Raw genomic sequence first — 26,844 nt, 5'->3', positions numbered from 1 at the left:
AAAACAGTAATATTTTTACTAGATGAGCGATACCAAGTTTTTAGCAGGCTATGGTAATAAGCTTCAAATGTGTATTTTGTAAATATAAGAAAGAAGATGTAAGAATAAAAGCATGAAATTGGTTCTGAGAATTAGAGCCTAGTCATTGCGTGTTATCTCTAGAAGGACCTGCAAACGACTTTCTTTTGTTAATTTTTTTTGTCTAGCCAGAAAACCATGAGAACAGAGCTGTGAAATACACAGTCACATCTATCCAAGGCAAGAAACAATCTTCAAAGAGACTTTGTAGATGCCTATTTTCATTTTCTTGCCATTTGTGGCTCATGCCAGGTTCCTGACTCACTGTCACTCTGCTTCAGTGATACACTGAGTTTTCCAATAAAGAAAACAAGGGAGTGGTGAGTCACTGACTGAATACATATGTACTTGATTTGCTCTACCATTATCTGTGGTGTTTTTATTTATTTTGCTTAGCTTATACACCAAGTTTCTGAGATATATTTCTTTGCAGAATTGGCTAGTCTTGTTAGATATGGATAAGGACTGGAAGGCCAAAAGGCAACTGGAACCTTTGGTGGCAGGTCCAGCTCTTACTGCCATAGCACGCATATGGAGAGATTGAATGCAGGAGGTTTCTGGATTTTCTGAACTATGTCTTTGTTTTTTGGGGCTCTGCTGTTTCATCTGGAAATCTGTTAAAGCTGCAGGTTAGATTTAAAATGGCACAAGCATTGGCAGTAAAGATATTTTTCCTTTGGTGTTGGGATAGAGGTATTCCTGTGCAATATGTGCCTCACTTAGTTTGTATGCATTAAGAATACTAGAAGAAACTTGAACTGAGGCCTGAGATAAGGAGATTTGGTATGGGAGAATGGTCTGGCCAGACTCATCAGAAACTGTTAATGTTTATATTAGACATCTGAAATGACAGAAAACCTTAGCTACTACTTATGTTTGTGTTTATTATTTGAAGCTACAGCTGCTGACTTCAACCATTCCACATACCGAATCTAAGTCTCAACAAACAAGTTTGTTTTTAAGTCCAGGTGTATGTGCCAACTCATTTTAGCCTTTTAGCCAAATCATGTCATTTATCTCTAAGTGATGTCTTTCCTTGGCTTGTGGGAATTGCAAGGTTGATTAGATAGGTGAAGGCAGCAGTCTCAAGTTGAGATGAGGCCAGGGAGAAATTGAGGATCTCTGTGGAAGCTCTGTGGCAGGGAGAAAAGGAGAACAAAGCGATGCAGTGAGCTTAGTGGTGAGTGCTGTTGTTGTATTGGATCACAAGCAAAAATTCTTCCAGGTTTTGGAATTTATTTAAGCTCTTGGGTTGATACGGACTGAGTACTCTGTGCTCTCCATTTGATGAGGGCTTCCTTCCCAGCCACAGTCCTGGGAACAAGCTGCACTGTAATTAAAGAGATGAGGGATTTGATTTGGGTGTGGTTTTGCCACTGAGGCACCCAGCATTTGGCAGCTATGGTTGCATTCAAATTCCTATTTGTTTTGTTTTGATATATATTATTTTTTAATCTGAGCAGGACTGGCTGTCCTGGGCTGCTTTCCCTGCATGCCCTGACCCTGTGTTAATGATGCCTTGTGCTAATCAATTCTACACCTGATGAACTTTTTCCATCCCCTCCCACACTTTTGCAGGCAATTTTGTGCTAAGACTTTGCATACAACATTACAGTGCAGCTCTAGCTATGCTAGAGGAACCATAATTTATTACTACCTCCTCTCTGCTTGAGAGAGTGAAAGAAGTGTTTTTGTGGTCTTTTAATATCTTTTCTTCTTCAAGCCCTCAGCTAATTGCATTCTGTACTTTTTTTCCCCAATACATAATTATGTGTTACACACCATGTAGGTAAGCCAGTAGTTTTTGGGAATTAATGAATAGTTCAGATACTTCCTCACTGATATTATAATAATGATAAAACCATTGAATGGAAAAGTGGGTGTGACAGGTGGTACAAGTCTGTGGATAATATTGTTTTTCTATTCTGAATAGGAATGGCCCAACAAAGCAGACAGAAATTTTTGTTTCATTTCCCAAGCAATAGTGCGTTTAGCAGAGTATACAGCACCTGTTCTATTGGGAAAGGCCCCTGAAAATGCTGCTCAGGAAAACCAGCAAGTCCTCCTGTGTGTCAGTGCTACAGGTGTACGTCCTGATGGTTCTGACCTGCAGACACAGCCCGGTGAGCTGAGCATTCACCCAGTTACCCTCTGGTGCACAGGCAGTGGGCGGCCTCTCCCACCTCTGACACTATCAGTGGCTGTGAAGGCTTTGAACTCTTACACTTCTTTACTCTGGGGTTTTGTTGGCAGATATTTGAGCAGCTGTTTCATGGTTTGCAAGTGCCTGCAGTGCTGGGCCTGGACGGTCTGGCTCATTCAGAGCTTTGGTTTGAACTGCTGTGCTGGGTTTGTCTCTTCAGTGCTTCTCTTTATTGCTCAGGGAAACCCCATTCTGAACAAGCTGCTGTGGGCGCTGGCAGTTTCTTTTCAGTGCTTTCTAGGTCAGGAATTTCTCTTGTGCCAGTGTGAGCAGATCTTCGGAAACCCTTGTTTTGATTTGTCAGGTTGCTGGGTTTGTTTTTTTTCCTTCTGATTCTGCAACACTGTTTCAAAACCAAATAGGGCTTGTTTCATCAATGCACACAGTCATGTCATGCAATAGTGGAAATTAGTTTTACAGAAGGTAAGTCAGTGCATGTGTCCTAAGGAAGCTCCTGCCAATGTTTTCAAGCAGGACATCACCCCTCATTTAGCAACAACTAAAGAGCAGGCCTGCTTCTTTTTGCATGCAAGACAGGGAATGACTTCATGACAATCCAAAGAAGATGGTACCACATTTTTGTTCTCAACTTGCTAATTCTGGTAGCAGTGGGAATTCATCTTGAGGTACAAATGTCAGCAGGGCTACCACCATGGTTTTCTGCAGCTGATTATTTAAATGGGTCCAAACTGTGAAGCTTGTGTTTAGCAGCTAGTGGGTGGCTGAGCTGAAGCCAGCTCATTTGATCTGTGTGAACTGCAGTCACACCTTAGGGTTGCAGTGTAGATATAATCACAGAGACCTCAGAATAAACCTCTCCCCACCTAATCTTTTCAAATGTTTCTGAACAGACAGGTGTGTGCACCACTCCTACGTCTGCAGAATGCGTTATTTGAAGCAAGCATCATGGCTGCAGGCATGAAGGAGAGCCTGATGGTAACAAGGTGGTTGAGAGGACAGGGAGCTTCCCTGGAAGAACTGGGGAACGCAACATTGGGAGGAGTAGGGAGAAGGTGCTGGGGCCATGTGTGATGTTATCGGTGCCCAGCTGCTTCATGTGGAAAGTTGTGTTCTCGGAAGGAGCCAGCACACATCTTTCCCCCAATAAAAGATACCTTTAAAAACCCTTGTGCTTTCTGAGTAAATAGTTTTATTGCCCAATATGGTGTCGCAGCACAGAAGCAGCATTTAAAAAACAGCATCTGTGTTACCTACCGATGCAGCTGAAAACCTATGCCTTTGTTTCTATAACTTCTCATTCCGTATGCAGCTGAACTCTCTATTTTGCACCTACCTTAGAAGTAGTTCAAAATCAAAGTGTAATGCTTTGTTTTGGTTAGTGGAAAATGGGGCTCTCCCAGGGGAAGCTATACTGTCTTTCTGCTTTGAAATTGTAATTTCATTGTGGCTTAGCTCATGAACACTCTTTTGTACCATTGCAATGCTTTATTCATGTAAAAATGTAGCAGTGGTTACGTGAAGAGCCCACATTTCATTTAAATATAAAGGGTAACCAGGGCTCTCTTCACACTGGCTCTGCTATGGAGTGGTTCTGTAAATAATAGTTAACACAAGAAATTCCTACACTAAGATGTCTCTCTTTTCAGAGCAGCTTTTTACCCTGCATCTTCTGTTTTTCTGTAGCTCTGGTCAGCAGGCAAAGTCTATCCTGGCGTGGTCAGCACCACCCACCCCTGTCTGAAGCCTGACCTGAGCACTTCCAGGAAAACTCTTTCCCGAAGCATTTCCTCTACATCAGAGATAACCCAGGCTGTTAAATGTGCATTCCAAAAGCCTTGGGACTGGATCTTTTAAATTAGCTATTTGTGAAATGACCATTAAAGAATGGGAGGCAACAGTTCTCTGGATCCTGACTAGATCCTGGAAGCCCTCTGACACTGAACGTGGATGAGGTCAGCCACACTCTTCCTCCACATTTACTTGACATTCTCTCCCTATCTAACCCTCCACACCCAAATTGCTCTTAAAGTCCTCTTCATGCCCACTACCCACAAGAATCTGATAACTGCCCTAGTATCTTTGTCAAGTACTTAAACACCAGAGCAGGACCAGTAAAGTAACCTAGATAGGGCTAAAGGAATTAAATCTGTGAACAGTCCTAATCATCCCTCTGCGTGGGTTTCTCAGCAAATCCTGTCTCTGTGCCCATCTTGATCAGTGCACCAGGTAAGCTGCTGTCTGTATTTCAATTCATAGAGTTCCAAGCTCTGCATCAGCATTAATAGTGTCTGGTTCAGCTGGTTGGGTGCTTTGGAAAGTTGGCACTGTGTTTCTTATAACTTTGTTCAGGCCTTGGAATGCTGAATTTACTCTAAGAAATAATAGGTGATGGCTCTAACATGCCGTGTAATCACGCAGCCACCTCAGATGGCTGTCAGCCTTGCTGGGAGGCAGCCTCAGGGGGAGTGGTGCTTAGATGTGAGCTGCTCCTGGCTGCTTCCAGATCCTCCAGACATGTAGGTATGAACTTCCATCCAAGGGGGGCGTTGTCAGCCACATGTGGCTTCCCTGTCTTGGATTGCATCGGTTCTGGGAGATGCTCAGGAGCACATCTCTGTCTGCAGCATGATAGCAGTCCGGAGCCTGGATCTGGATCCAGCTGTCCACCTTCCTATCATCTAGAAGCAGAAGGGAAAATCAAAAGCTCTATTTTTTTTTTACTGTATTCTCCCTTCATCTGTCACTGCTTAATTGTATCCCTGAATCTTACTGAAGTTCAGGGTGAGTCATTACCAGGCAGAGGTGAAAACAGAGCTGTGCAAATTTAAGAGAGAAGTGTCTCCCCATGTGCAGAACAGAATTCCCACAGCACAGAGAAACTCCTATCACTCCATAGATATGTTGCATCATCTGCTTGCTGCTGCCTCTAATTTAATGCCCTAAATCCCATATCAAAACACTTGGAGTCCAAAGAGAATATAAAATAGGCTTCGAGTAGGAAATTCATACCAATTAGACATGCAGATCTTTCTTAATCATCAGAGATCTTCCAGGCTTATGCAGACCTTATAATTGTGGTGCTGTGTTGTTCTTATTGCATTGACTATCCACAGAACACACTTCCTTCTCCACCATCAGAATAAAATTGAAGGAGTAAGCCAAGGTGACTGCTCTTCTGTGTCCTAAATATATTTCATTTATGGCTATAGCAGTTTAAGCTTGTAAAATACATTATGATCTCCTGTGGAGAAAAGTATCGTAGAACTTTCACTGTCACTGATCAGATAATTTCTTTGTGATGTACAGAAAGACCTCCTCTGCTTCACTTCGTACACATTGTTGCAACCCCTTGCACTTGCTGTTTTGGTTTCTGGTGCAAATCCAAAAGAACTCTTCTTTCTGAGGTTATGGTTTCTAGCACATCTCAGGCTGTTCCTCCAGTTAACTTTGGTGATTTAATGTGCCTGTTTGGTATTTTGGCATAGCTGGGAATATGTTGCTGCAGGCAGGGTGGTGGAAGCAGCTCTGGACGCGTGTGTCACGTGATTAGGAGCACAGAATTGCAGAGTAGTTTAGATAGAAGAGATCTCTGGAAATAAGTGGGGAGATGGACTAGATTAAAGCATGTTTTTAGTTGTTTTAAAGCTAAGTAGCTGGTCACCTACCCATCTTTGTTAAGCTATTTTACATTTATTTTACTGATTTGTTTTGGAAGCGAGGGCCGCCCAGAACTAATTAAATGTGAAAACTCCCATCAGTGCTCTCCTCAATGAGATTTATTGAAACTTTTTTAAAATTCAATTTACTTAAAAAAAAAAAAAAAAAACCATTTGAAGCACCTAAGGTATAGAATCATGTTTCTTTGTATTTCTGTAAAATAACAAAGATAAGGGATCTGGATTCTGCCCACACCAAAACCAGACAAATAATAACAAAACAAACCAAGCCAAAAATTTTGGATGTCCTTGAAGAAGAAAGACCAGCTTCTCATAGACAAGGATTTAATTCCCAAACTCTCTGCATATCTCTGCTATTATAGTAGCAAATTATTGAGTGTGCATGTATGGAAAAGAAGCCAATGTGCAAACATTACAATTTGTATGTCTAAAAGACTGGAATTTGAGGCTTTCCTGATGCTTTACAAAGTGTCTGAGATGTATGCTTTTCAAGGGCTGTGAAGGTACTAAGGTTATTCTGTTTTCCTTGCAGGTGTGTTACTAGACATCCAGCAGCACTTTGGAGTCAAAGACAGTGGGGCTGGCCTATTACAGACAGGTAAGAGTCTTTGGCATGTTTCCTTTGAAACACATTCTTAGGAGGAGAATGAACGAAGATGAGAGTGGATTTTTGTTATTGTTGTTTGGTTCGTTTTACTTTGCTGTTGGGCAAGAGATGAGGACTCAGTGACTTGAGTTCAGAAAGAGCCAAGAAGTAGACCTAATTATATATGACGAAGTCAAATGGGAGATAGCTACCTTTTTAAAAATTAAAAAAGATTAAAAAGCTCACAATAAACCAGCAGCAGGATTCTGTTCTTGTTCACAAGAAGTATGTAACATAAGTATGAGGTGCGACGCCCTCCATGTATTCTACAGATAATCTGCTGAACATGCAGTATTTGGGAGTACAGTGTGACATAAAAATGTAAAACGCATCAGGAAAATAGTTGAGGATGAAAACTGCAAGAGGGTTAACAATGCTTGCATTCATGCTAGCTCATTGATTAAAAATACTCCTATGATTTTGGTGCCGTTGACATCAGACATTTTTTGTCCACGTATTTAAGGAAGAAAAATTACTGAAATTCTGATGTCTGTCCTTTTAATGTTGCAGACATTTGCAGACAGAGCTGAACAACCCTAGGAAAGAAACAACTTTTCTGGCCTGTGGCCCAGAGTTGGTTTAAAGGAGTGGCTTTGTCAAGGGATGGGAGATGATGATGTTGAATAGCAGTTAGATGTATGACAGAACATCTGTTCTTTATGGAGAGGTGAAATGACCAGCTAGGAAGCAAATGCAGTATTTTAAGGAGAGTAGTAGTCTGGTTTGGAAGCTAGTTGTAGAATTGTGATGCTGTGGTTGTCAGGCTCCTCATCTGTGATTAGAGTATCTTGTCACATTGCAGTACAAACTGCTAATATTAGCCCATATTAGGGCTTAAAAATTCTCTCCTGTCTCTTATGGGACAGTGGAGTTCAACTAAGCTGAAGCAGCATACGTCCAGAGCAGAAGGTATGAGCTTTGTAAGTGTTACTGATTATAAGTAGCATCAATCAGTCATGTTCAAAGTGGCACTGGGTGTCTGTCAGGTTCTTTTCTACAGCAATTATTAGTTTTTATTTATTGTGCTCTGAGGAATAGATCCTCAGTGTATCATTAGACACAAAGTGCCTTCAACAGAATATTCTGGAGGAAAACTGCACTCGCCGAAGCACATATATAATCTTCATTCCTCTCAGTGGATGAAATCCTTCTGCAGATGATTTACTGACAGCAAGCAATAGCTAAGCTCCATCAGGGCGTTTCATTTGTTAATTGCAAGACATGTTATTTATTTCTCTAGCAAACATACAGAGCATCTGAAAACAGAGTCATTGAGATATTGCAAGATTGCTGCTAAGTGTGTTGTGATTGTGTAACCAATAAATTTTGCTTGAAGAGTACCATCTTCCTTTTTTTTTTTTTTTCTGATCTGAAAACTGAGAGCTTGACTTTGCCCTTGTACTGGAGATAGTACTGTAGATGATAATGTATTAATCACAGCACTACCACAGGAAAAAAACTGCTCACAGAATAATGCATTTCATGTAAGTAAGGTTAGTATAAGAAAAAACTTAGTGACTGTGTTACTTTGGCTTAACAAGTTTCTATTTGGCAGCTGACACATGGCCCATTAATCCTGGTGGAAAGGAACATGCTGGCCTAAACCACTGTAAACCCTACCTGCAATCTTTTGACTATTCTCTAAGTTTGATTGTTCTAAGTACGAAATGGGGGCAACTGTAGTATAAAAATGTTTGACCAAGATTGCAGAGGAAACCTACAGAAAACTGGGATCAAGACCAGTATCTCCTGGACCTCTTCCTTAACCTTGAACAGTTCTTTTCCAAGCAGAAAGTCAGAAATATCATCTTACTCCCAGGAGATGGTCTTGCTAACTAATTGAGTGATATGAGATGAAAGACTGCTCATCCTGAATGTGTCCTCTGAATAAAGAGTAGATTAGTCTTCAGGTTGTTAATCCTGCATCTAAATGAGTCCTAAATTAATTTACAATGTTAATGAGAGGGAGTGAAATGTGGCATTCAATGTTCGTATCACTCATCAAATAGGCTTTACAAAAATGATAATGAAAATCCTTTTAACTGAGAAAGAAGGCTGCACACAGTGGTTTAGGAGGAGATGGTGGTGAAAACTCAAACAGTGAGGGGAAAAGAAATCTACCAAAAGCAGTGTACGCCTGGTGTGTTCATGCCATAACCCATTGTTTGCACACACAGCTGGTCTCATGGCAATCTTGCTCCAAACATTCAAGAGTCAAATCATGCACTCTCAGCTTTTCCTGCTCTCTAGTAAGCAAAGATGACTGGTTTCTTCAGAACTGTAGAGACAGAATTTGAATTTTTGTCTTGTTTTATATTAATCCCAAGGTACAAGTTGCTATTTGTCTAGGAGATGCAATGAAAACTGCTTAGAGGGAAGCTACAGCAAAATTTGAAGGGACACTCCAGCCTCATCCATAATGGAAAAGAGCAGAATGTGGTATCCTCTGTAACAAGGATCCTATGACAGCAGAGGACATGCTGACAGATGTATCACAGTTGCTACTTGCTTGGTAGCACTATAGAGTAACAGGCGTATAATTGTGCTGATTTCAGAGCCTCAATTACCTCTTAATGATACTAAAATTCTGTGTTGATCTTCCTTTTTAAAGAACTGCGTACACACTTATATAAATAATAAAGTGCACTTAATGGTCCTTCAGGTCTGTAGCCAAGCTTAATTGTTTCTTTTCATTTCTTGCTGGTTGCTTTTGTTGGATGGATAAAAGGATAATCCTGACTGATCTCAAAAGGTGATAAAACACCTCCATGCCTACTTAAGCTGTGTAGCTGTAATCAGTCAATGCAACCATAAGCCCAACCGTGCAAAAAGGCTTTCATATGTGTGCAAAAGGGAAGGAGCAGCAATTTGGACTGTCAAAACTGTAGGCTTCTAAAACCACAAAGCCTGAGAGTATGGAGAACAGATTTATAAAACTGCTCCAAATTGTGTTATTTAAATCACATTTTCTTCCATATGTATTTAGGCCACAGGAATAATGCCCACTGGTGGGCTCTGTTTTCCATTGAATTTTCTGTCCGTCCTTCGTTATTTTTTTCTGTGCTTTATTGCTCTGCCTGCATTCCCTGCCCTTGAATTTATTTTGCTTTTGTCTCTTGCCAGTGTCTATTTAGCAAATCAGAGCTCTAATAATAATAGTGCCTAGCTCTTAGTACAGTTTGTCTTCTATATAAAAAAAATCCTGAGATATACAGGAGGGATAATGAGGCTTGCCCTTTTCTACAGATGGAAATCAGGAGAACCATATGGGAGAAATGTCCTGCCCAAAGTCACACAGCAGGTGTGAGCCAGAATGAGAACTGCAGTCCACTTCTTGGTCACAGCACTCAACCAAGTTAATGGTCACACCCAGAGATTTGGTCCTAGCTATTGGGCGCCTTAATTTTCTAGCCTAAATAGCTCAAGGTCAAGGAAGGGCACATGGAACAGTGGGGACTTCTGCAAGGAGAAGCTATAAGCCATCAAATAGTTGTTATGGCAAGGATTTCCTTGAAATGTGGAGGAAAAATTGTCTGTGTTCAGGAAGATCATAGGGATATCACCAGAGGAAATCTTCTAACCAAACGTTTATACCATCAGTCAGAAACAAGGAAATGTAAGGAAGTGAGAAATCTGGAAGGTAACCATTGCTCTGATATAACTTCTCCCTTGGAGACTGATGGGCATTCCCCCAAAATGCCTTTCAGCCTCTGGTTTTCTTGGGAAGCCTAGCAGTGCTGAAATCTTACTGTGGGTTGATTTTTCTTGTAAGGATCAATTGCAGTTAGAACTGATCATTTGAAAAATGAAACTTTGTCCTAATTGAGTCACCTTGCCTTTTGAGATGACCTAGTGTAACCTTGCAGTGGGTTCCAACCTTGCAAAGATACTAGCATCTCCAGTGTGCTGTGATTGCATCAACCAGGCCATAGGCATTGCTTGTGCCCTCATTCATGCTTCTGACAAAGGTAGCAGGGACAGCCCCTGCCCAAACTGACCCTATTTTATTATTGACTTACAAACAAGTGCTTTGTTTAGAGTGTGGTACGTGCTATAGGATCAAACAGGCCTTCAGATTGGTTGAGAAGCCTGAGAACATCTTAACTAATGCATGGTAGAGGAGTGAATACAGAATCTAGCAGACTGAAACACCATCTGTTTTCTAGTAAGCACACTGTGCTGGAGTATGTTTCAGTGTGATCTAATGGAAGACTCGGCTGCCTTCTTCCTTTAAGCAGGTTTTTTTTACTTATTAAGGTAGAGTGAGCTGAGATAGTCCAGAGCCTGATTATCATCCATGTTAAGTCCATTACAAGTTCTGACAGGCCTTTTTCCTGTCTGCTAGAATGGTGTCCGATACGCTAAGAAGTCTTGGCAGTCTGAAGTTCTGATCCATGAAAGCAGTTAAGCCTATTTGGAAATCTCTCTGCAATCAAGAATGAAAGTATTTTTGTGAATCAGTGAGCAGGTTATGGGAAAATACGTTTGTGCCCTAGCCCTGTCCTGTGTACACCAAGGACCAAACTATAAAAGTGCTGCTTACAGTGCAAGCCATCGCTAGGCAGTTCTAGATTGCAAAGTAAATAATCTTTGCTGGGGAGGGAAGGGACGCTAAGCTGTCCTTGACTGCTTCTAATAGGAGGTAATTCTAGAGATAGTGTTTTACTTTGTCTTTTTATTGTACATGTCAGCATGAACAGGAAACTTTCCAGACTGGCTTGTCTTCATTAATGTTCTGATTTTATGGTACTACATGGCCACTAACACAGCATGGCAGTTCATTCCCCCAGCCAGTCTGCTCTGCTGAAAGAAGGCTTACCCTAGCTGTTGGCCTAACGGGGCAGGTATTTGGGCTGCTTGTTTCTAAGGAAACATTCATGTGTGCCTATTTTCCCTTAGGCTGTAGTTCAGGCACCTCTTGCCAAGGTTGTGTTCATTTCTGTAATTCATTATAATAATGAAGGCAGAGATTTCCCACAGATTTTGAGAAGTAGTTATGATTTCAACCAAATACCTCATAGTTCTTAACATATGTTGCTCATCTCCTCCTGCACGTGTTCCTCAAACCTCAGAATTTCATTCAAGTTCTTTATACTGGAAGATGGAATTTGTGTTGGTATTATGTAGTGCCTTTAAACAACTTCTGCTTAATACCAGCTATGGGATCTCAGGTAGTCCTCATCTGCACAGTATTGTGTGTTTCATGCAGAAAAGTTCAGAAGGGCCGGTGTTGCCACTGTTTTTTCTATTGACACTGTATTGATCACCTTCTGAAAGCAGGTGAGCATTTAAATTACCTTACCAGTTCGGTGGTTTTCATGCTGTTGTTAGATATCTAGTGGCTATCAGTTGGAGGAGAGAGGTGTGTACTTATGTTCAAGAACTCATATTTAGCTTTCTTTTTATCCTCTCCCCATGTAATGACACTAAAAGCTTCTGGGAGCAACTTGCTTGGCTTTAATACTTACTTTTTGCTGAATCTTTAAGTTTAATTTTCAAGTATGGTGAGCAGAGGAGTGTTTGGATGTGGTCTAAATCAGGAGGGGTTCTGCATTCCCTCTCTTTACCCTGATCTGGATCTATGCATACAGTTGCTTCTGATGCCCACTGAGCCCAATATAAAGGGATTTGTTAGCCCAGAGGGGAAGTTCTTTTTGCCTCGACTTGAAGAGAGTTTGGATATAGGTCTTCTATGAAGTGAGAGTGAGAAAATAGAACAAACCTTAACAGTGTATTCTATATATTTAGTGCACTTCATCCCAGGGGAGGCATAATATTGTTCTCTTTTAAAGATTTATTTTAAGATAATTTTGGTTTTGTATTGTTCTTCCCACACACCTGAAGTACTCTCATTTTCTTGGAACACAAACCAACTGTTCTGCAGGGCAGCATTCACTGTGCTGGGAAAATGGTAGTAGTTACTTCATATAGGGGTCTCAGATCTGGTGATAGAGAGGTCAGGCTTGGCCTGTGCCTGCTGGGAGATTTCCATGCTCATTTAGGATGGTTGGCAGCATTGTTGAAGGAGGTGTTTGGAGGAGAGGTCAATTGAATAAACCAAATAGTCTTGACCCACTGTAAGCTCTGAAGTACTGAAGATACCATCCTGCAAGGAAGAAAAAGCAATGCTGTCAGTATTTGTAATACAGCAGCACCTTGTGGGCTCTGGAAATACCAGGACATTTTTGTAGTAGGGAGGAATACTGGGGTGAATACTAGAAGGAGGTGTTCACATATATTCTCCATGTTCTTTGCTGCAGCAAGCAGGGAAATGTTTTCATTTGCAGCAGAAAGGATCTTCGCAAGGGGAGGACAGTCCTCACCTCTCCTGTTCCCTCCACTTGGTTACATATCAAGCTATTCAGAATTAAACATTAAGGAAGTTTTAACCATTTCCTCCTTCCATACTTTTCATCTACTACAGTTCACAGCAGCAGGAATTATTCTGTATGAGCTCCTAGGGCGTCGTTCTCCTTGTTCTTTGTACATGAGCTGGATCGGAGGTGAGGCAATTCTAATTTACTCTGTTGTGGGATTGTAGTGTTGAGTTGAAAACAGTAATGTGCTCTTCCTGCAAGAATTTTCTTAAATAAGAAGTTGCAACTTGTTTATTGAGAGATACACCAGGTAGGTTTAAATGCACAGTTACAATAAATTGCTATTAGGATAGACCTGGGAGAGAGTTAGGGAGATGGTGCAGACAAAGCAGTTTGAGCTTTTTGTTTCTTTTCACAATTCTACAATGCTTGAAATACACTCTGAGTTTGTTGTTGCTGGTTTTATCCTTGCCTCTGCCCACCCTTTGATTTGAGGGGTCCTGGTGAAGCTAGTTGTCAGCTCCATACTTTCACAGTAAGCATGCTATAGTTTTTCCAACCTACCTAGCAATATAAATGACAATAAAGATACAATAGAAATCACTGACGAAGTCTGATGAAGAAAGGTACTATTTCATGAGAGCCTTTGAGAGTAAACAGCCATGTCAGGAGGATGGATGAGTTAAACAGTAACTTTGCCACAGAAAGTATTTTTTTTTTGCTTACACTGGAATGTGCAGGGTGCTTTAGAGATGATGTGTTACTGAACCAAGTTGCTTTCAGTTTAACAATCCGGGCTCTTTCCAAAAGCAGCCTCTTACAGATGTGGCTTAGGATACACTAATTCTTAACTTACTAATTATGACTGCAAGTCGAAGTTGTTAAGTGGCACAAATCACACCAGCGAAATTGCTCCCAAGGTAAATTGCAAGCTCAAAATTAGTGATCGAGTTGAGGATACTTTAAAAATGTGATACTAAAAATAGATATTAGTTCAGAAGGGCTGATGTCGTTGTTGTGTTTAGAACCATGCAAGTGTTTGAGGAGATAAATCCACCTCCTTATCAATCTTCTTGGAGGTAAAATTGCAGAGCAGGAACATGAAGATCTCACATCAGTTTTTCTCTTTTTTGTTTTGACATATTCCTCTGCAATATGCTGCTGTAGGACATCTCCCTAAGCCTCAGTTCACAGGAGCACTGCTAGAATGTATAAATCTAATGTATTACTCTGTTGCTCTGGCTCACAGTACTGAAATTAAGTTACCAGCTATGTAGTTGCTTTTGCTCAGTCATGTGGACTTTGAAAAAATGATACATCTGTGAGGGTTATTGTTTTATGTTATTTATAGAATGATGAAATTCCTTCTCATAAGGAAGTCCACTTCTTCAGGATGTTTAGCTTTACTGATACCTGTCCTGATGTGCCAAAATACCAGCTCTGTATGTCAGTTGTTTTGTTGAATATGCCTGGGATTTGTCAGCTACAGATGGCTGCACAGAAAATCAAAGTCTAGATCCTGTATTGGATTCAGCATCCTATATGTGGACTGCACAGAGAGCTTCTTTTCTCTCCTTGTCTTGTTTAATGCTCTTCTGTAATTTCAGCCCAGCACAGACACATGCTAAGCGTTCTAGCTCCTTATAAGACCACTGAAGTTCAATCCACAAACATGTTTAACCTGCTGATGGGTGAGGTCTTTTAGCTCCATTGCAGTACAGGTCTGCTGCAGTCCCTTGCCTCCTTCAGCTGTGCCAGCAGCCCAGCTATGCAGGTGGTTTCATTTCTGTTTCTCCCACTCTGAGCCTCAGTTACTTCTAGCTGGTTGGCTAACACAATTATTCTTCATGCTAATTGCTTTGAAACACATAGATGTAATAATAAGGCAGTTTATGAGCAAATATCATACAAAATGGGAGAAGGAGAGGATGGCAAGACAAAGGGAAGTATTGAAAGAAATGGTCTCTAGATTGAACAGGAAAGAGAGGTAGCAGATTTTTCTGAGAAGCATGTTGCCCAAAGTTGCCCTTTTTCTCACTAAGGATGTTTTGTGGCAGCAAAGGTGATAATACAGGATATTGTACAATGAATGTTGAATTTTCACTAAAAGCTCCCCAGTGAGATATTTCTACCAGCTGCTAATGTTTTATCTCCAAATGGCTTGGACAATGCCATATGTGACATATTGAGCTGAGAAAATGTTTGCACTAGCTTTCTTTGTGTGGACTTACTGAACTTGTTTTTTATGGATTCAGAGTCCAGAAACGAATCTCCTTTGACTAATCACCAGGCAATAAGCTGCTGGCAATACCATGACAAGTTTTCCCCAAGGCTCAGTCTTTGGCTATACAGGACTGCTAATAAGGAAGCCTACCTGTCATCCTGGAACATCTGTGATGGTATAGTACCTAGAGCAAAGAACAGAATAGGTGCTGAACACAAACTGACCTTAGATGAGTCACTGGTCGCTCATCAGTCTCACCTTCTGCATATTTAGGCCTGATTGAAATTGACTGAAGTGGTCTTCTTTAATATGTTAACAATCTCTGGATTCACCAAATACTGCCTTTCTTTCCCCACTAATGTAGTTGATGGTGCATGAAGACATTCAATTTGCAAACCTTGTGCAATGCAGAATTTATTTCAATGCGTTGTTCTCTAGCAGTACTCATTCTGCCAGAAATATAGTAGTCAGAATAAATTTAAAACCAGTCCTTTCTTGGCTACTGAAGCTGCTGTTAACCCTGGGATCTTTTATGGAGATCACATTCTTTTATCCAGAGATGCACCTTCAGTTGCAAAGTTCACTCCTGCAGCTGCAGTCCAGATTGGTATTAGAGTGCTTTTCACTGGTGAGGGTAAATGCTTTGGAAATTCATGTGAGTAATCTTGGAAACAGCAAGACAGACAGTGCTCCATGCAGGGGCTCCAGTGTAGTTATGATTCTTCTCCTTTTACAAGACATGGCAAATGAAAACATTGGGAAACATCAGTATTTGAACAATTTCCTTAAATAAATTATCCCTTTCTGGAGGGCACTGTGAAACGTGTAGTCTCTGTCTGCTCTACCATTTAGAAAAGCAAGGGGCAAGAGCATTTCTAAATAGTGCCAGCGAAATTGAATCAATGAATAACTTCTGTGGAATCACAGTAGCCACTTCCTGCTCTGAGAGGCTTCTTCCCATGCTCTGCGATCCCTTTCACTGCAGGATGAAGACTGCTTCTGATCATATGTGGTTTTGTGCTGCTAATCAAAATGTATTTACAAATTGCAGTCAATAACAGTGTTTCCTTGTATTCAGTTTGTGGTACAACAGCCTATTGAAATATTTATGGTATTTGGAAAAGTAGATGGGTAAGCCTGTGGCTCTGTACCCTGCCAGACAGTTGTTTAGGTGCTGATGGACATGAAGCAAGGTTGGAATTGAATACAAAGTTGGAGGAATTCATGGCACTATCCTCTGCTCAGACACGTCTCCTTCCTGGTGGTGGTGCCCTCTGAAGGGTGCTGGATGAGCAAAGCAAGTGGGAGGTGTTGGGATCTGGGATAACTTCTCTGGCCCCTCCTGTGCCTTGTTAGGAGGGTGGACTTTGGATGTCTGGAAAACCTGCATCTTGAAGCCAAGACATGCTTAGGTGGAGTTACCTGATGTACTTTAATAGAAAGAGAAAGCAGCACAGCAGCTGTTAAGTGTTTAGAGCCTCCTTTTTGGCCAAAGGTTTATCTTGCTGTGCAGTCTGTTCTGCCTCCTCCCTGACCCGCATGGTTCTATTCATCAGCCTGGGTTAATGGTTCAGCTTTGTATTTTCTGGCCCTTGCAGCTGCTGTTGAATTCTTTGTCTGAACATGCAGTATTTGTGACTGCAAATATAATGATTTGGGAAATAAATAAGAAGTTGTTTAAGGTACAGGATAAGTGAGAGCACAAATGGTTCCTTCCTTGACTTGTAGAGAATACATGACTCAGAATGAAAGTAGACAGCAAGTTCACTTCCACGATGCTCTTCATCAGTGTGTCTAGTCCAGCTCAGCCACCAGTGCATGCACACATTTGGTCTTCACATGCCTGCCTTCACTTCCTTCTTACAGAAGTTGTAAAGATAATCTGTATTTTTCATTTGCTCATTCTTAAAAATAAGGAAAGTAGCATAAGAACACAAAAAGGAAGGGATGTCTTGAAAAGGCAGGTTGTGCATTTCTCATTGTCTTCCTAATGCAGAAGCAGTCAGTACAGGTCAGTTTGCTGGAAACCACTCTGAACACACCACTGGAAATGAGTGCCACCAGGAGTGTTGGTAGGACCACAGCTTAAAAGGTGAGCTCTTCATGGGGATAACACATTCTTATAATAATCTAAATGAATTCTTGGGAGGGGAAAAAACCTGAGGGCTTACTTAGGCCAGCCTTTGGGTAATGCAGCTGCCTGCAAAGGAGTTTTTTGTACTTTCCTCGGAAGGATCTGATTGCTGTTACTGTCACAGACAGGATACAAGGCTGCATGACTTTCTGATCTGTTGCCATTGTTCATCTGTTCTTATGAAGTGGTCTCCTGAGGTTACATGAAAGATCTTTCATTAGGGGATTCCTTATTCGGTGTTCGCTGCCAGCGCCTGAGGCAAAGCGATGGACGCTGCTGTTAAGGGGAAAACTTGAAATTCCATCTGAGGGAGACGTCTCTCTTCTACTGCTACTTTGAATTGAACCCCAGTCAGCACTACAGAAAGTTCCTCTGGAAAATGAGTGCAGCCTTGACTGGTAACATTTATAGCAAGAGCTGTCATCGCACTAGGTACCACTGTGTTTTACAGCCATCTCAGAAAGAAATAGGCAATTGAGCAGGAAAAAAATACTGAAATTCCCTCTGTGAGCAGCAAGCAGTGTTTTAGAAATAAAAGTATGGAGGGCAGTATTGAGACACTTGTGCTCTCTCCACAATTGTGTCTATAAGAAATGCTAAAGCCTCTGGAAGGGGAGAAATTTGCAGGAAAAACCTTGAGAGAAGACAATTCCAGGCTCCCAGATGAGTATCAAACAAAAGCAATGACACAACTGCTTTTATATCCATATCATCTGTAGATTTTAACACATTTCTATTCCACAGAGATTTCTATTCCTAAAAAAATAAATTAGTGTATAGCTGCAGCTGGAAAGATATGCAGAGCAGTACCCCATACTGGTAATGTGTGCATTTTAGAACAGGAAGTAAATAAAAATCAGAAAATTTCAGATGTCTTCTTGAAGTTCTTGTAATGAGGGGTAATACTTTTCATCTTCTAAAATTCAGCTTAATCTGGCAAATATTTGCCATCCTCCAGATAACTAGAGGCACGCAGCATAAGGCCAGTTAGCCTGTTTAGAAAGATGTGAACCATGAAGGAAGTTAGCTTACAATATAGAGATGAATCACCATTTTCTCCCCTGGAGACTGATAGTTTTCTTAGTTATTGAGGTTAGATTGGCTTTAAAGCATACAATTTTCCTGATCTGCAATAAGCACTCCTGAAGATTATGGCATGAATTGAATATGAAGGTAAACATTTTGCAGAAGAGCAGTGTGACAGGAGCTTGCTACCAAACCCTGACACGCTTTCATTTGCCTGTGTGCAGACACATGCTGTGAATAGGATTCCTTGTCCAGATGTCGGTGCTCTGCCCCTGCACTTCCGTGGTATTGCTGAACCAGGAGCATAAATGCACTGAAGCAAAGTCAAATTTCATCCTTTCATCCTGACCAGAGCAGAAAATGTTTGTAATGAGGCTGTCAGTGCTCTGATGGTTGATAGCCAATTACTTAATTAAAATGAGAGTATGGCTATTTTCCTTTCAAAAAAGGGAGCATGTATTTTGCCAAGACAGCTACGGTCCAACGGCTCCCTAAAGAACCGTTATTGTAATAACAACAAAGAAAATCAATCAGCCCCTCTGGCTGCCCAGGGAGAGCAGCAGCACAGCACCATGCCCTCCACAAACCCCAAAGCAGAGTGATGTGTGTCTACAAGGCTGCCACGAGGCTTTCTTCTGCCACTCAGCATCACTCCCACCCCACCTGCATCATCGCCCTCATGCTGGCAGCTGGAAAATCCCTCTGAGCTTACAGCCTTGCTGGAAGGCAACAGCTGCAGGGCTCCTTACAGACACATCAGCTGAGCAGCAGCCTTCTCCAGATCCTTTATCCTGTTGTAGCTGTAATTGAGTTAGCTCATCTGTGCCGGAGCTGTTCATATGGCCTATTTATGTATGTTTGGTCATTACAGGCTGCCTCCAGCTTTGTAAGTAAAACCAGCAGCCATTAAGAGCTCATCAGTAGAGGTTAGCAAAGCATTGGTCATTTATTTGTGAACTTCCTTTTATAAACAAACACTAACAAACGTGAAGCTTTATAAAAAGGTCTGGGTTAACAGTATACTGGATGAACACTTTTAGCTAGTTTCTCTGAGTGCCATTGCATAAGTTCTTGATTCTCCAATATAGAGAAGGGGAAGCACTTCCTATTGTATTGTTTTCCATAGGAAGCTGCTGCTGTTGTTAAATGACATGTAGCAAAGAACTTATTAGTAATAAGTATATTGTACTTTCAGTGCATCTTCTCTCTTTCCTGTTCAGTCATTGTTGCAACACTGTTTTTTTGTGGAGAGACAATGACTCCTGTTGCACACTGGTTAATGATTTGAAGTTAAAATGTTCACAGAATTAATGGTTTGGTGGTAAAAAGGGGTGGTAAACCTCAGTTCAGGATGAAAACAGTCTTCCTTGTCTATCTCAAATTGGAAACAAATAACATGATTTCTTTTTGTACCAGATATAAATAATACATGTTCCTATTAAGAGAATAATGGATTTGAAGCATTTTCTTGCTAATTAAATCAGATTCATGGTACTCAACAGAAATTTCAGGGATTGAAGGATTTAGATTATTTTGCATAATCATCTTTAGACTGTTATTTCTTGGTATGTTTAAGTGCACACTGTGGTTGTGAAGGTTGTGTGCAAATGTTCCTGCCTTTAGGAATCTGTTCCTGCCCCCAAGGCCAATTTTCAGTCCTCTGCAGGTCCTGACTTTACTGTCCTGATGGCCCCCATGAACTCTGCACCTGCAAAAGGGAAAGGCTAACCTTTGTTTCCTAAAGCTGCAGGGCTGTGGTTGTAGTGTGTGCCTGGCATCATAATTGCGATAGGATAATAGAGATGTCAAGAAGAAGAAGGGAATAGAATAAAACAAGGATTCTTCGGTTTTGTGGTCATTTCAGTGCTTTCTCAGGGCACCTCTCTCTAGCCCTGGTTATGGGTGCTTCCCTGCTGGAGAAGGAGAGCAGCCTTGGACCCTGGCAGAGCTCCATTTGTGACTGAAGATCTCCATTGAACAGCATGTGTGTAGAGCATCCTCAAAAACTGCATTAAAAGAGAAAAACAGAATGTGGTCATCTTCCCGAGTGCTTGAAGCAATTACTGACTTTCTCTACCAGCAGCTAAGATTGTGTGTATGTGTCTTAGTCTTGTCGAGGCAAACCAGTCTTGTAGAACTGTCACTTTGTAATGTCACAGTGGTGCAATGTTATTGACCAACCTCCATACCTCTGGGATCTCATGCCTAAATCAGGATTGACCAGAACAAATACAAATCCATCCTATTTGTCTAACTAAATTAATGAGGTTTTCCTGCCACTGATTGCTCAGTGGCAGCCCAACACATGCCATGTATTGTCTGTTGCTCCTCTGTGTGAACCTGCAAAGTTCAGAGCCAGTGAAGTCAGGTAGAAAGGAAACTGCAAGACTACCCTGGTTCTGTTAGCTGAAGAGGTGCTCCATTGCTTCAGCCTGAGAGTGCAGTGGGCAAGAATTGAGTCCTTTCTAGTTCCAGAAATGTAGCTTTGTGAATCACATTCAAGCTTTTAGAATTTATTCTAGGTGCAATTCAGTAACACATTAATCAGACATTACCTAAGCATGCTATCAGAAATGCAATTTTTTTTTAATTTTAACTTTAATCAAATAATGTAGGAATAGTTTTACCAGTCCAGCCCAAAGGTCCTTTTATGTTATTATTCAGTCTTTGGTTATGATCAATAGCAAAAAGGAAAGAACAGTTTATGGTTAAGATCCCTGGTATGCCTTATCCACTGGATGTTGAGGACTTTCTGGGCTGGGGAGTAGCCCTCAGATTGGACTTTCTCCAATTCTATTTTGAAACAACTTAAACTTTGTGTTCCCACAAACTCCTGTAATAACACCCCAGTTTTTAGTTAAGTTTTTGCATGGAGGGTCTCTTCTGATTTGAATTTTGTAGCTGCCACTTTTATATAATATGTGGTCAGTATTCTAAAAGAGGAGGTAATTCAGTATTGTCCTACTCCCTACAATCCATGGATATAGATCTCTTCTATCTCCCCAATCAGTTGTTTATTTTCCAGGTTTCTTCATGTTTTACTGTAAAAGAACCTGTTTTGTCCTCTTGGCAGTTATTTTATGCTTTCTGTACTTTTCCCGGTAATAAAATTTTATGTTATAGGGCTGCAGTAAAGTTACAAGTACTAGAATGTGTTTACTGGTAAAGAGGTTCTGATCTCTGGTGCATCGGGGATTTGTAAGCAGTTACATCTAAACAAAAAGCTCAGCTCTGATGTCCATTGAAGCAAGTAAACTTTGGCTAGGAGTCTAAATGAAACTGCACTAGAAGTATTTTGCAGATATACAACTCAAAGTGAATACATATCAAAAGTAGCCTTGACTTATTTAATCAGTGCATTTCTCACAGTATGGAAATGAAAATCAGACAAAGAACCTCATCTTCAGCTATCGTTATGTTGTAGCAATCTAATGCTGTTTTAGACAATAGGTTTGTATAGCTTTTGCATAGCACTGCCCAGGGAAGCAAACTCTGCCACAGCCTCCTGTTCCTGTCCCTTTCTTGGGTCACCAGGTAATGAACCAGAATGGGACTCACCCAGAGGTGATGTTATTTTTGAGGTGGTGTCTATTCATCCTCATATGTTTTTACATGCAAGTTTTAATGCCCCAATCGAGCGCACTGCATAGCTGCAGAATGAAAGTATGCTAGCAAATACCTTTTGTATTTCATTGCAAAAGCCCTTCCTGGCTGTTGCCTGCACCTGCATGTCCCCCAGCAGGAGCTCACTGCGGGGTCACTCAGTGCCAGGCACCAAGGAAGCCGAGTCCTTCCTTTGGATTGCTGCCTGCAGTGGTGCTATGAAGCACATCTCCACTAATGCAGAAGCTGCTTTACTGATGTTCAGGTTGTCCTAATCCCTTTGAAATAGTGGTAACCTATTCACTGTAATTCCCAAAGTGAGAAGCAGGTGAGTTTGGGTTTCTTTTTTTCTTTTTAAATTATGTTGCCTGCATAGAGCTGTTCAAAATTTAATCTAGTAACAAGTTAGCTCTTGCACCAAGTAAATTTACTGGACATCCAGAGAGTACAGCATGGTAAAATGCAAGCTTTTCCACTCTCACCCTTAGACAGAAATTTTGAGGTGCAGTGTGATAGAGAATCCTCAGTGGATATGGAAAATGGTTGTGAAATAATAACCACGAGTAACCTTCTACTTAATTGCTTCAACAGTATTCTAGATGTGAATGGGTACATCTTAAATGCAGTTTCAATTGACATAATGTTAAAAAGGAATCCAAAGAGATGTGAAAAAATTCGAGTGTTTTAGAGCTTAGCTTCTAATTCATGGCCATTCTTTCTTCGCATCCACAGTGCTGATCTCAAATCCTGTTTGAAGCACATTAGCAGTCTTTGTGAGGCCTAAGTGAGAGGAGGATCACTGCTGGTCTTCAGGGAGTGTTGGTATGTGATGGACCATAGAAGTGAGGACCGCTACTAAGTTACTAGCTTAGGCATGCCTATAGAAGGAAGGCTGGAATCACTGTTTGTGCTTCTTTTAAGTGTCAGTAGCAGCAGTATATGTTATAGCCATGTTCCCGTTCCCTGCAGTACATTGTACCTGTCTGTTTTTGCCTTCCTGGGAGTGCCAGCCTCAGCCCTTCAGCAGCAGTGCCATGGCAGCTCAGCAGCTGTAACCACCTCTCGATGCTGCTGATCAAATTTTGCTCTATCCTCTCACCAGCTCTTGAAGTAGTCTCTCTGGATGACCCAAATGGAAGCTATTCTCCCTGTATAGGTACTTGCAGATGGATTTGTTGAATGAATGTTTCGTGCTTTGATTTGTAGTTGGATGGTAATATCTTTATGTCTATTCATGTCAGAAACCACAGGCTGTGGCTAAAGGACTCCAGCCTTTGCCAGCCTGTGAGCCACAGTGCTTGTGTGAAAGTGTTGTTTCCCTTTCTAAGTTTCACCTTTATTAGAGTTCATCCCTGTAGCTGTTGTCTAGGTTTAGGGGGCTGAAGAGAAATATTTATTGATCTCTACGCACCAGTGCACAGAGTAAAGTACTGCTCACATCTGTGGCATCACATACCACTGTATGGATCAATGGTGTACTGTGCTGCATGTGGCAGTGCTGACAGCTATTGCTTATATTTGTCCACTTGACAGTGGTTGCTCTTTGCCCAGCACAGTTTCACGCAGAGCTCTGGGGTTACTAGTGTGTTACTGGCCTGTTTTTCTGGTTATTCTTACCTGATTTTCTTTTACTGTGGAGTAGATTTCCCATCAATTCCCCCTGAAGCAATTATTATTGTTGGCTGAGGTGAACAAAGCAAATTTTCAGGATATCCTTTGCTGGGATTATGAGGGCTAACTCTTGGAGGAATCTGGATTATGCAGTGAGGAAAAGGAGTGGAATCATCAGCATTGAGCCTCTCCCCGAGCAGCAGCTTGTGTGACGTTGAGTGAAGCATGAACTTGCCAGGAAAGCTGCGTTCAGACCTCGTCTGTCTTTGTGTGTTTTTCTAACCAGGTTCTGACCCTGTCACAGCCAAATGAATTGAGCGGTATCGTACAGCAGCTGTCTTCTCAGTGTAAACACGTATGTTAACTGTGTATACATTCACCCTAAACATGTTGCTTATGTTTTGTATCAGTTTACTCTAGGGGAAAAACTAGCACCTCATGGTGCAACATACTACGGAGAACACGGGGTACATTGGAGAAGGAATACTGATGAGTGGTATCTGCAGTGAAAGAAACCCAATCTGAAGTGTCCTGCCAAACAGGGAGATACTGGAGAAGTGCATAATCAGGTTCACACCTTTTAAAGCACTGTTTTTGTCCTCATTAATTCACTAAGGACACAAGCACACAAGAGTTAGCATTTATGAAGTTCTCTGCTTGATCTTGTGCAGCATTCTGTTCTGGGAGAGCTTTTCTGGCCATGTCAAAACAAACACTTGGAGATAAGTCCAAATGATTTGGTGCGTTTTCTAGCCTGTTGTTTTTTTCTAATGCTCCTGGGTTTTATGCTGTTAGTATATGACAGCTTTGCACGACATACGGAACTGATGGTGTGTTTCAAAGCTCCTTACACTTGTCAGAAACTTCTAGTCTGCACAGTAGTCTGGAACCCAGTGCTCATGTGTTTTGCACTTGGCAAAAAGCAGTAATGTGATCCATCTGCTGGCTGTTGAATTTGAAATGAAGTAAAACAAAATCCATGCAGAGAGTGATGAAACAGCATACCTATAGTAGAGTTTGTGATAATACTGATTTGAAGGCTGAAGCTTTGTGCAAACAGTTGTAAGAATTCACCCTCTATCAAAGGGTGAATGTTTAAAATCCCATTGCTGAGGTTTTCCAGAGCCTTGGTTTACCCTGTAATCAGAAATCTCCTTTACCTTGATCATATCACTGTGTTGTGTCTGAGCTCTCAGGTTCAATGATAAGTAGCACTAAAGGACCTTTCTTCTTGCTTGCCTTGTATAGCACTATTAGAAGAAAATCACTCCTAATTGTGATAGTAGACCTTCCTACATAGCCTTAGGCATAGATAAGATCCTGTAAACAGGATGCTTCTGAAGCAGGAAGACCCACATGGATTTGAGATTTCTGTGGTTCATATTGGGTGGGCCACTATTCCTGCATCTTAGTTTCCTTACCTCTGAAGTAGAAATTAATGACATTTTAACTTCCTTTCTAAATTGTTCCAAGCCTCACTGTGATTTAAAAAAGTATGCCATGTTTGTGGTAAGTAGTATTATTATAATATAAAGCTATAATGAAAATGAGAACAGTAAAAGAGACATTGGAAAAACGTGTCTTTAAGACAGTGGTGCTGGCTGGGCTCTTGGAGGAGTCTTTATTCTCAGCAGTACCAAGAGCAGTTTGAGTAACACTGAATGTGTTTGGGAGCAAAAGCCTCTGGTGTAGAAATGGCTCCAGCAGACCCCAGCAGGACAACATCTCCTGCAGGATGAGCAGGGTTATGCTTGCACACACCTGTAAATTATCCCATCCAAGAGCTGGGTGTTTGGGTATTCTCATTGTTTGGAAATTTGTTGTTGGGAAAATATTAATGACCTCACAACACATGGTTCTGTGCTGTGTCTAAATGGATTGCCAGTCCCCTGAGGCATGGGCTGTCTGGGTTTGCCTTCCACAGAGCCAAACACATTGTCAGCACTCAATTAGACATTGGATATATGGTTTTGTGCTGACTCAGAGCTGAAAGATAGCCACTATTTTTTCTTATTGAGCACCCCTGCATAGAGCAAGCAAGCTATTTTTACCTGAACCTAAACCTTTCTAACATTTTTCCTGATAGGAAAAAATGAATCCTGTGTAATTGAAATAATGTTGAAAGAAGGGATCTTTTCTGGGAGATGAGAGTGATGTTTTTAACCTTCCAGTAACTGAGGAAATGCAGCCTCTGCATGTGCCCATGTCAGTGCCTCTCTTCCCTCTTGGGGAAGATGTCATCCACACTAAGTGGATGACCTGTTGGCAAGAGAAGCCCCTCTCTGAGTCTCAAAGGGCTGATCAGCCAATGTAGGAAAAGAGTAATGGGGGCAGAGGCAGCAGCACCTTAGGAATCAAAGGGTGGAAAGCTGATGGGTCAGTGCCGGTACAGGGACAGTTGTGGAGGGAAGCTGACAAATTTTTATTTGGAGGAGAAAGAGGAGAAATGTGGGCAATAGGTGCAGGGGAGGATGCTTTCTTTCTCTGGTGTTTGGGCAGAGGAGAGGAAAGGGAGTATAAGGTGAATTTTTTTTTTGATGCTATGAATTTTTGTAATTCCAATCATGCACAGAAAAAGCTGGGCAGTGCTGGCTGTGAAGGTTCCTGTGCACCTGTACTGGGTGGGACAAGCATTAAGAGGCAGAAATAGATACTAAGCCATCCTGTTTGGGCAATTACACTCTTCCTGCATTCTCACCACGGTCGGCAGTTTAGTGGCTAAGCCACAAAGGGAGGCATAAGGACGAGTATGATCTCCTTTAGAAAATACCTGTACTTAAGAGAACCTCCCTCCTGGGATGGCATTCATTATGTGTCTATTTATTCATCCATTGCTCACACGATAATTTGCTTCTGCAGAAATGTATCTCGGCTCCACCCAGTGCTGGGACTGAGCCACTTTAGCTGGCACGGCTAGAGATCGTTTACCAAGAGAAATTAGCAGTATGGCATGCGTAATGGTGACTGATGTAGATTTACTTGTGCCTGGCTGCTCTAAATGCAATCCCCTACCTCTTCAGGAGCTCATCCCAAATCCCAGTGGATTTTTAACTCTGCCCTGGCTTGCACTATGTGTCTCTTCAAGAGTTGGTAATATTCTAAGAGGGCTTTAAGTGTAAATGGAAGAGGAGCTGTTGATTAGGAAGAGGCAAATGAAATGCCAGCTCCTGTCACAGCTCACTCCTTATGTAAAAGATCTGTGGCAGTGGGTTGAATCTGAGCAGCAGCTGCGGTAGTGTCACTTGGGTACTAATTGGGAGTATGTGAATACAAAGAGCAGAAAATGCTGATGAAGAGGGCATAGGAGCTAGCTAAGAAGAGACTGGCACACATACCAGGCTCCTTTACTGGAACACATCCCTCT

The 26,844-nt window shown here is 41.4% G+C and overlaps 1 protein-coding gene across 3 annotated transcripts in view; it reads left to right on the top strand.

The window, feature by feature from the left end:
* The window catches only part of SPNS2 (spinster homolog 2 (Drosophila)), a 125,751-nt gene that overhangs the window by 26,032 nt on the left and 72,875 nt on the right, over positions 1 to 26,844 (top strand). For all 3 annotated transcript variants that reach the window (XR_005840856.2, NM_001389690.2, XM_046902323.1), the window contains one exon: positions 6,452 to 6,517. Coding sequence is in view for 2 of the 3 variants with exons in the window: in NM_001389690.2 (NP_001376619.1) it covers positions 6,452 to 6,517 (66 nt within the window). In the remaining variant the exon portion in view is untranslated. The remainder of the gene's footprint in view (positions 1 to 6,451; positions 6,518 to 26,844) is intronic.

This window comes from Gallus gallus, chromosome 19 (assembly GCF_016699485.2).
Source record: "Gallus gallus isolate bGalGal1 chromosome 19, bGalGal1.mat.broiler.GRCg7b, whole genome shotgun sequence".
Classification (NCBI taxonomy): Eukaryota; Metazoa; Chordata; class Aves; order Galliformes; family Phasianidae; genus Gallus; species Gallus gallus.
Note: the sequence above shows the minus strand (reverse complement) of the source record. Positions and strands in the feature narration are given on the sequence as shown.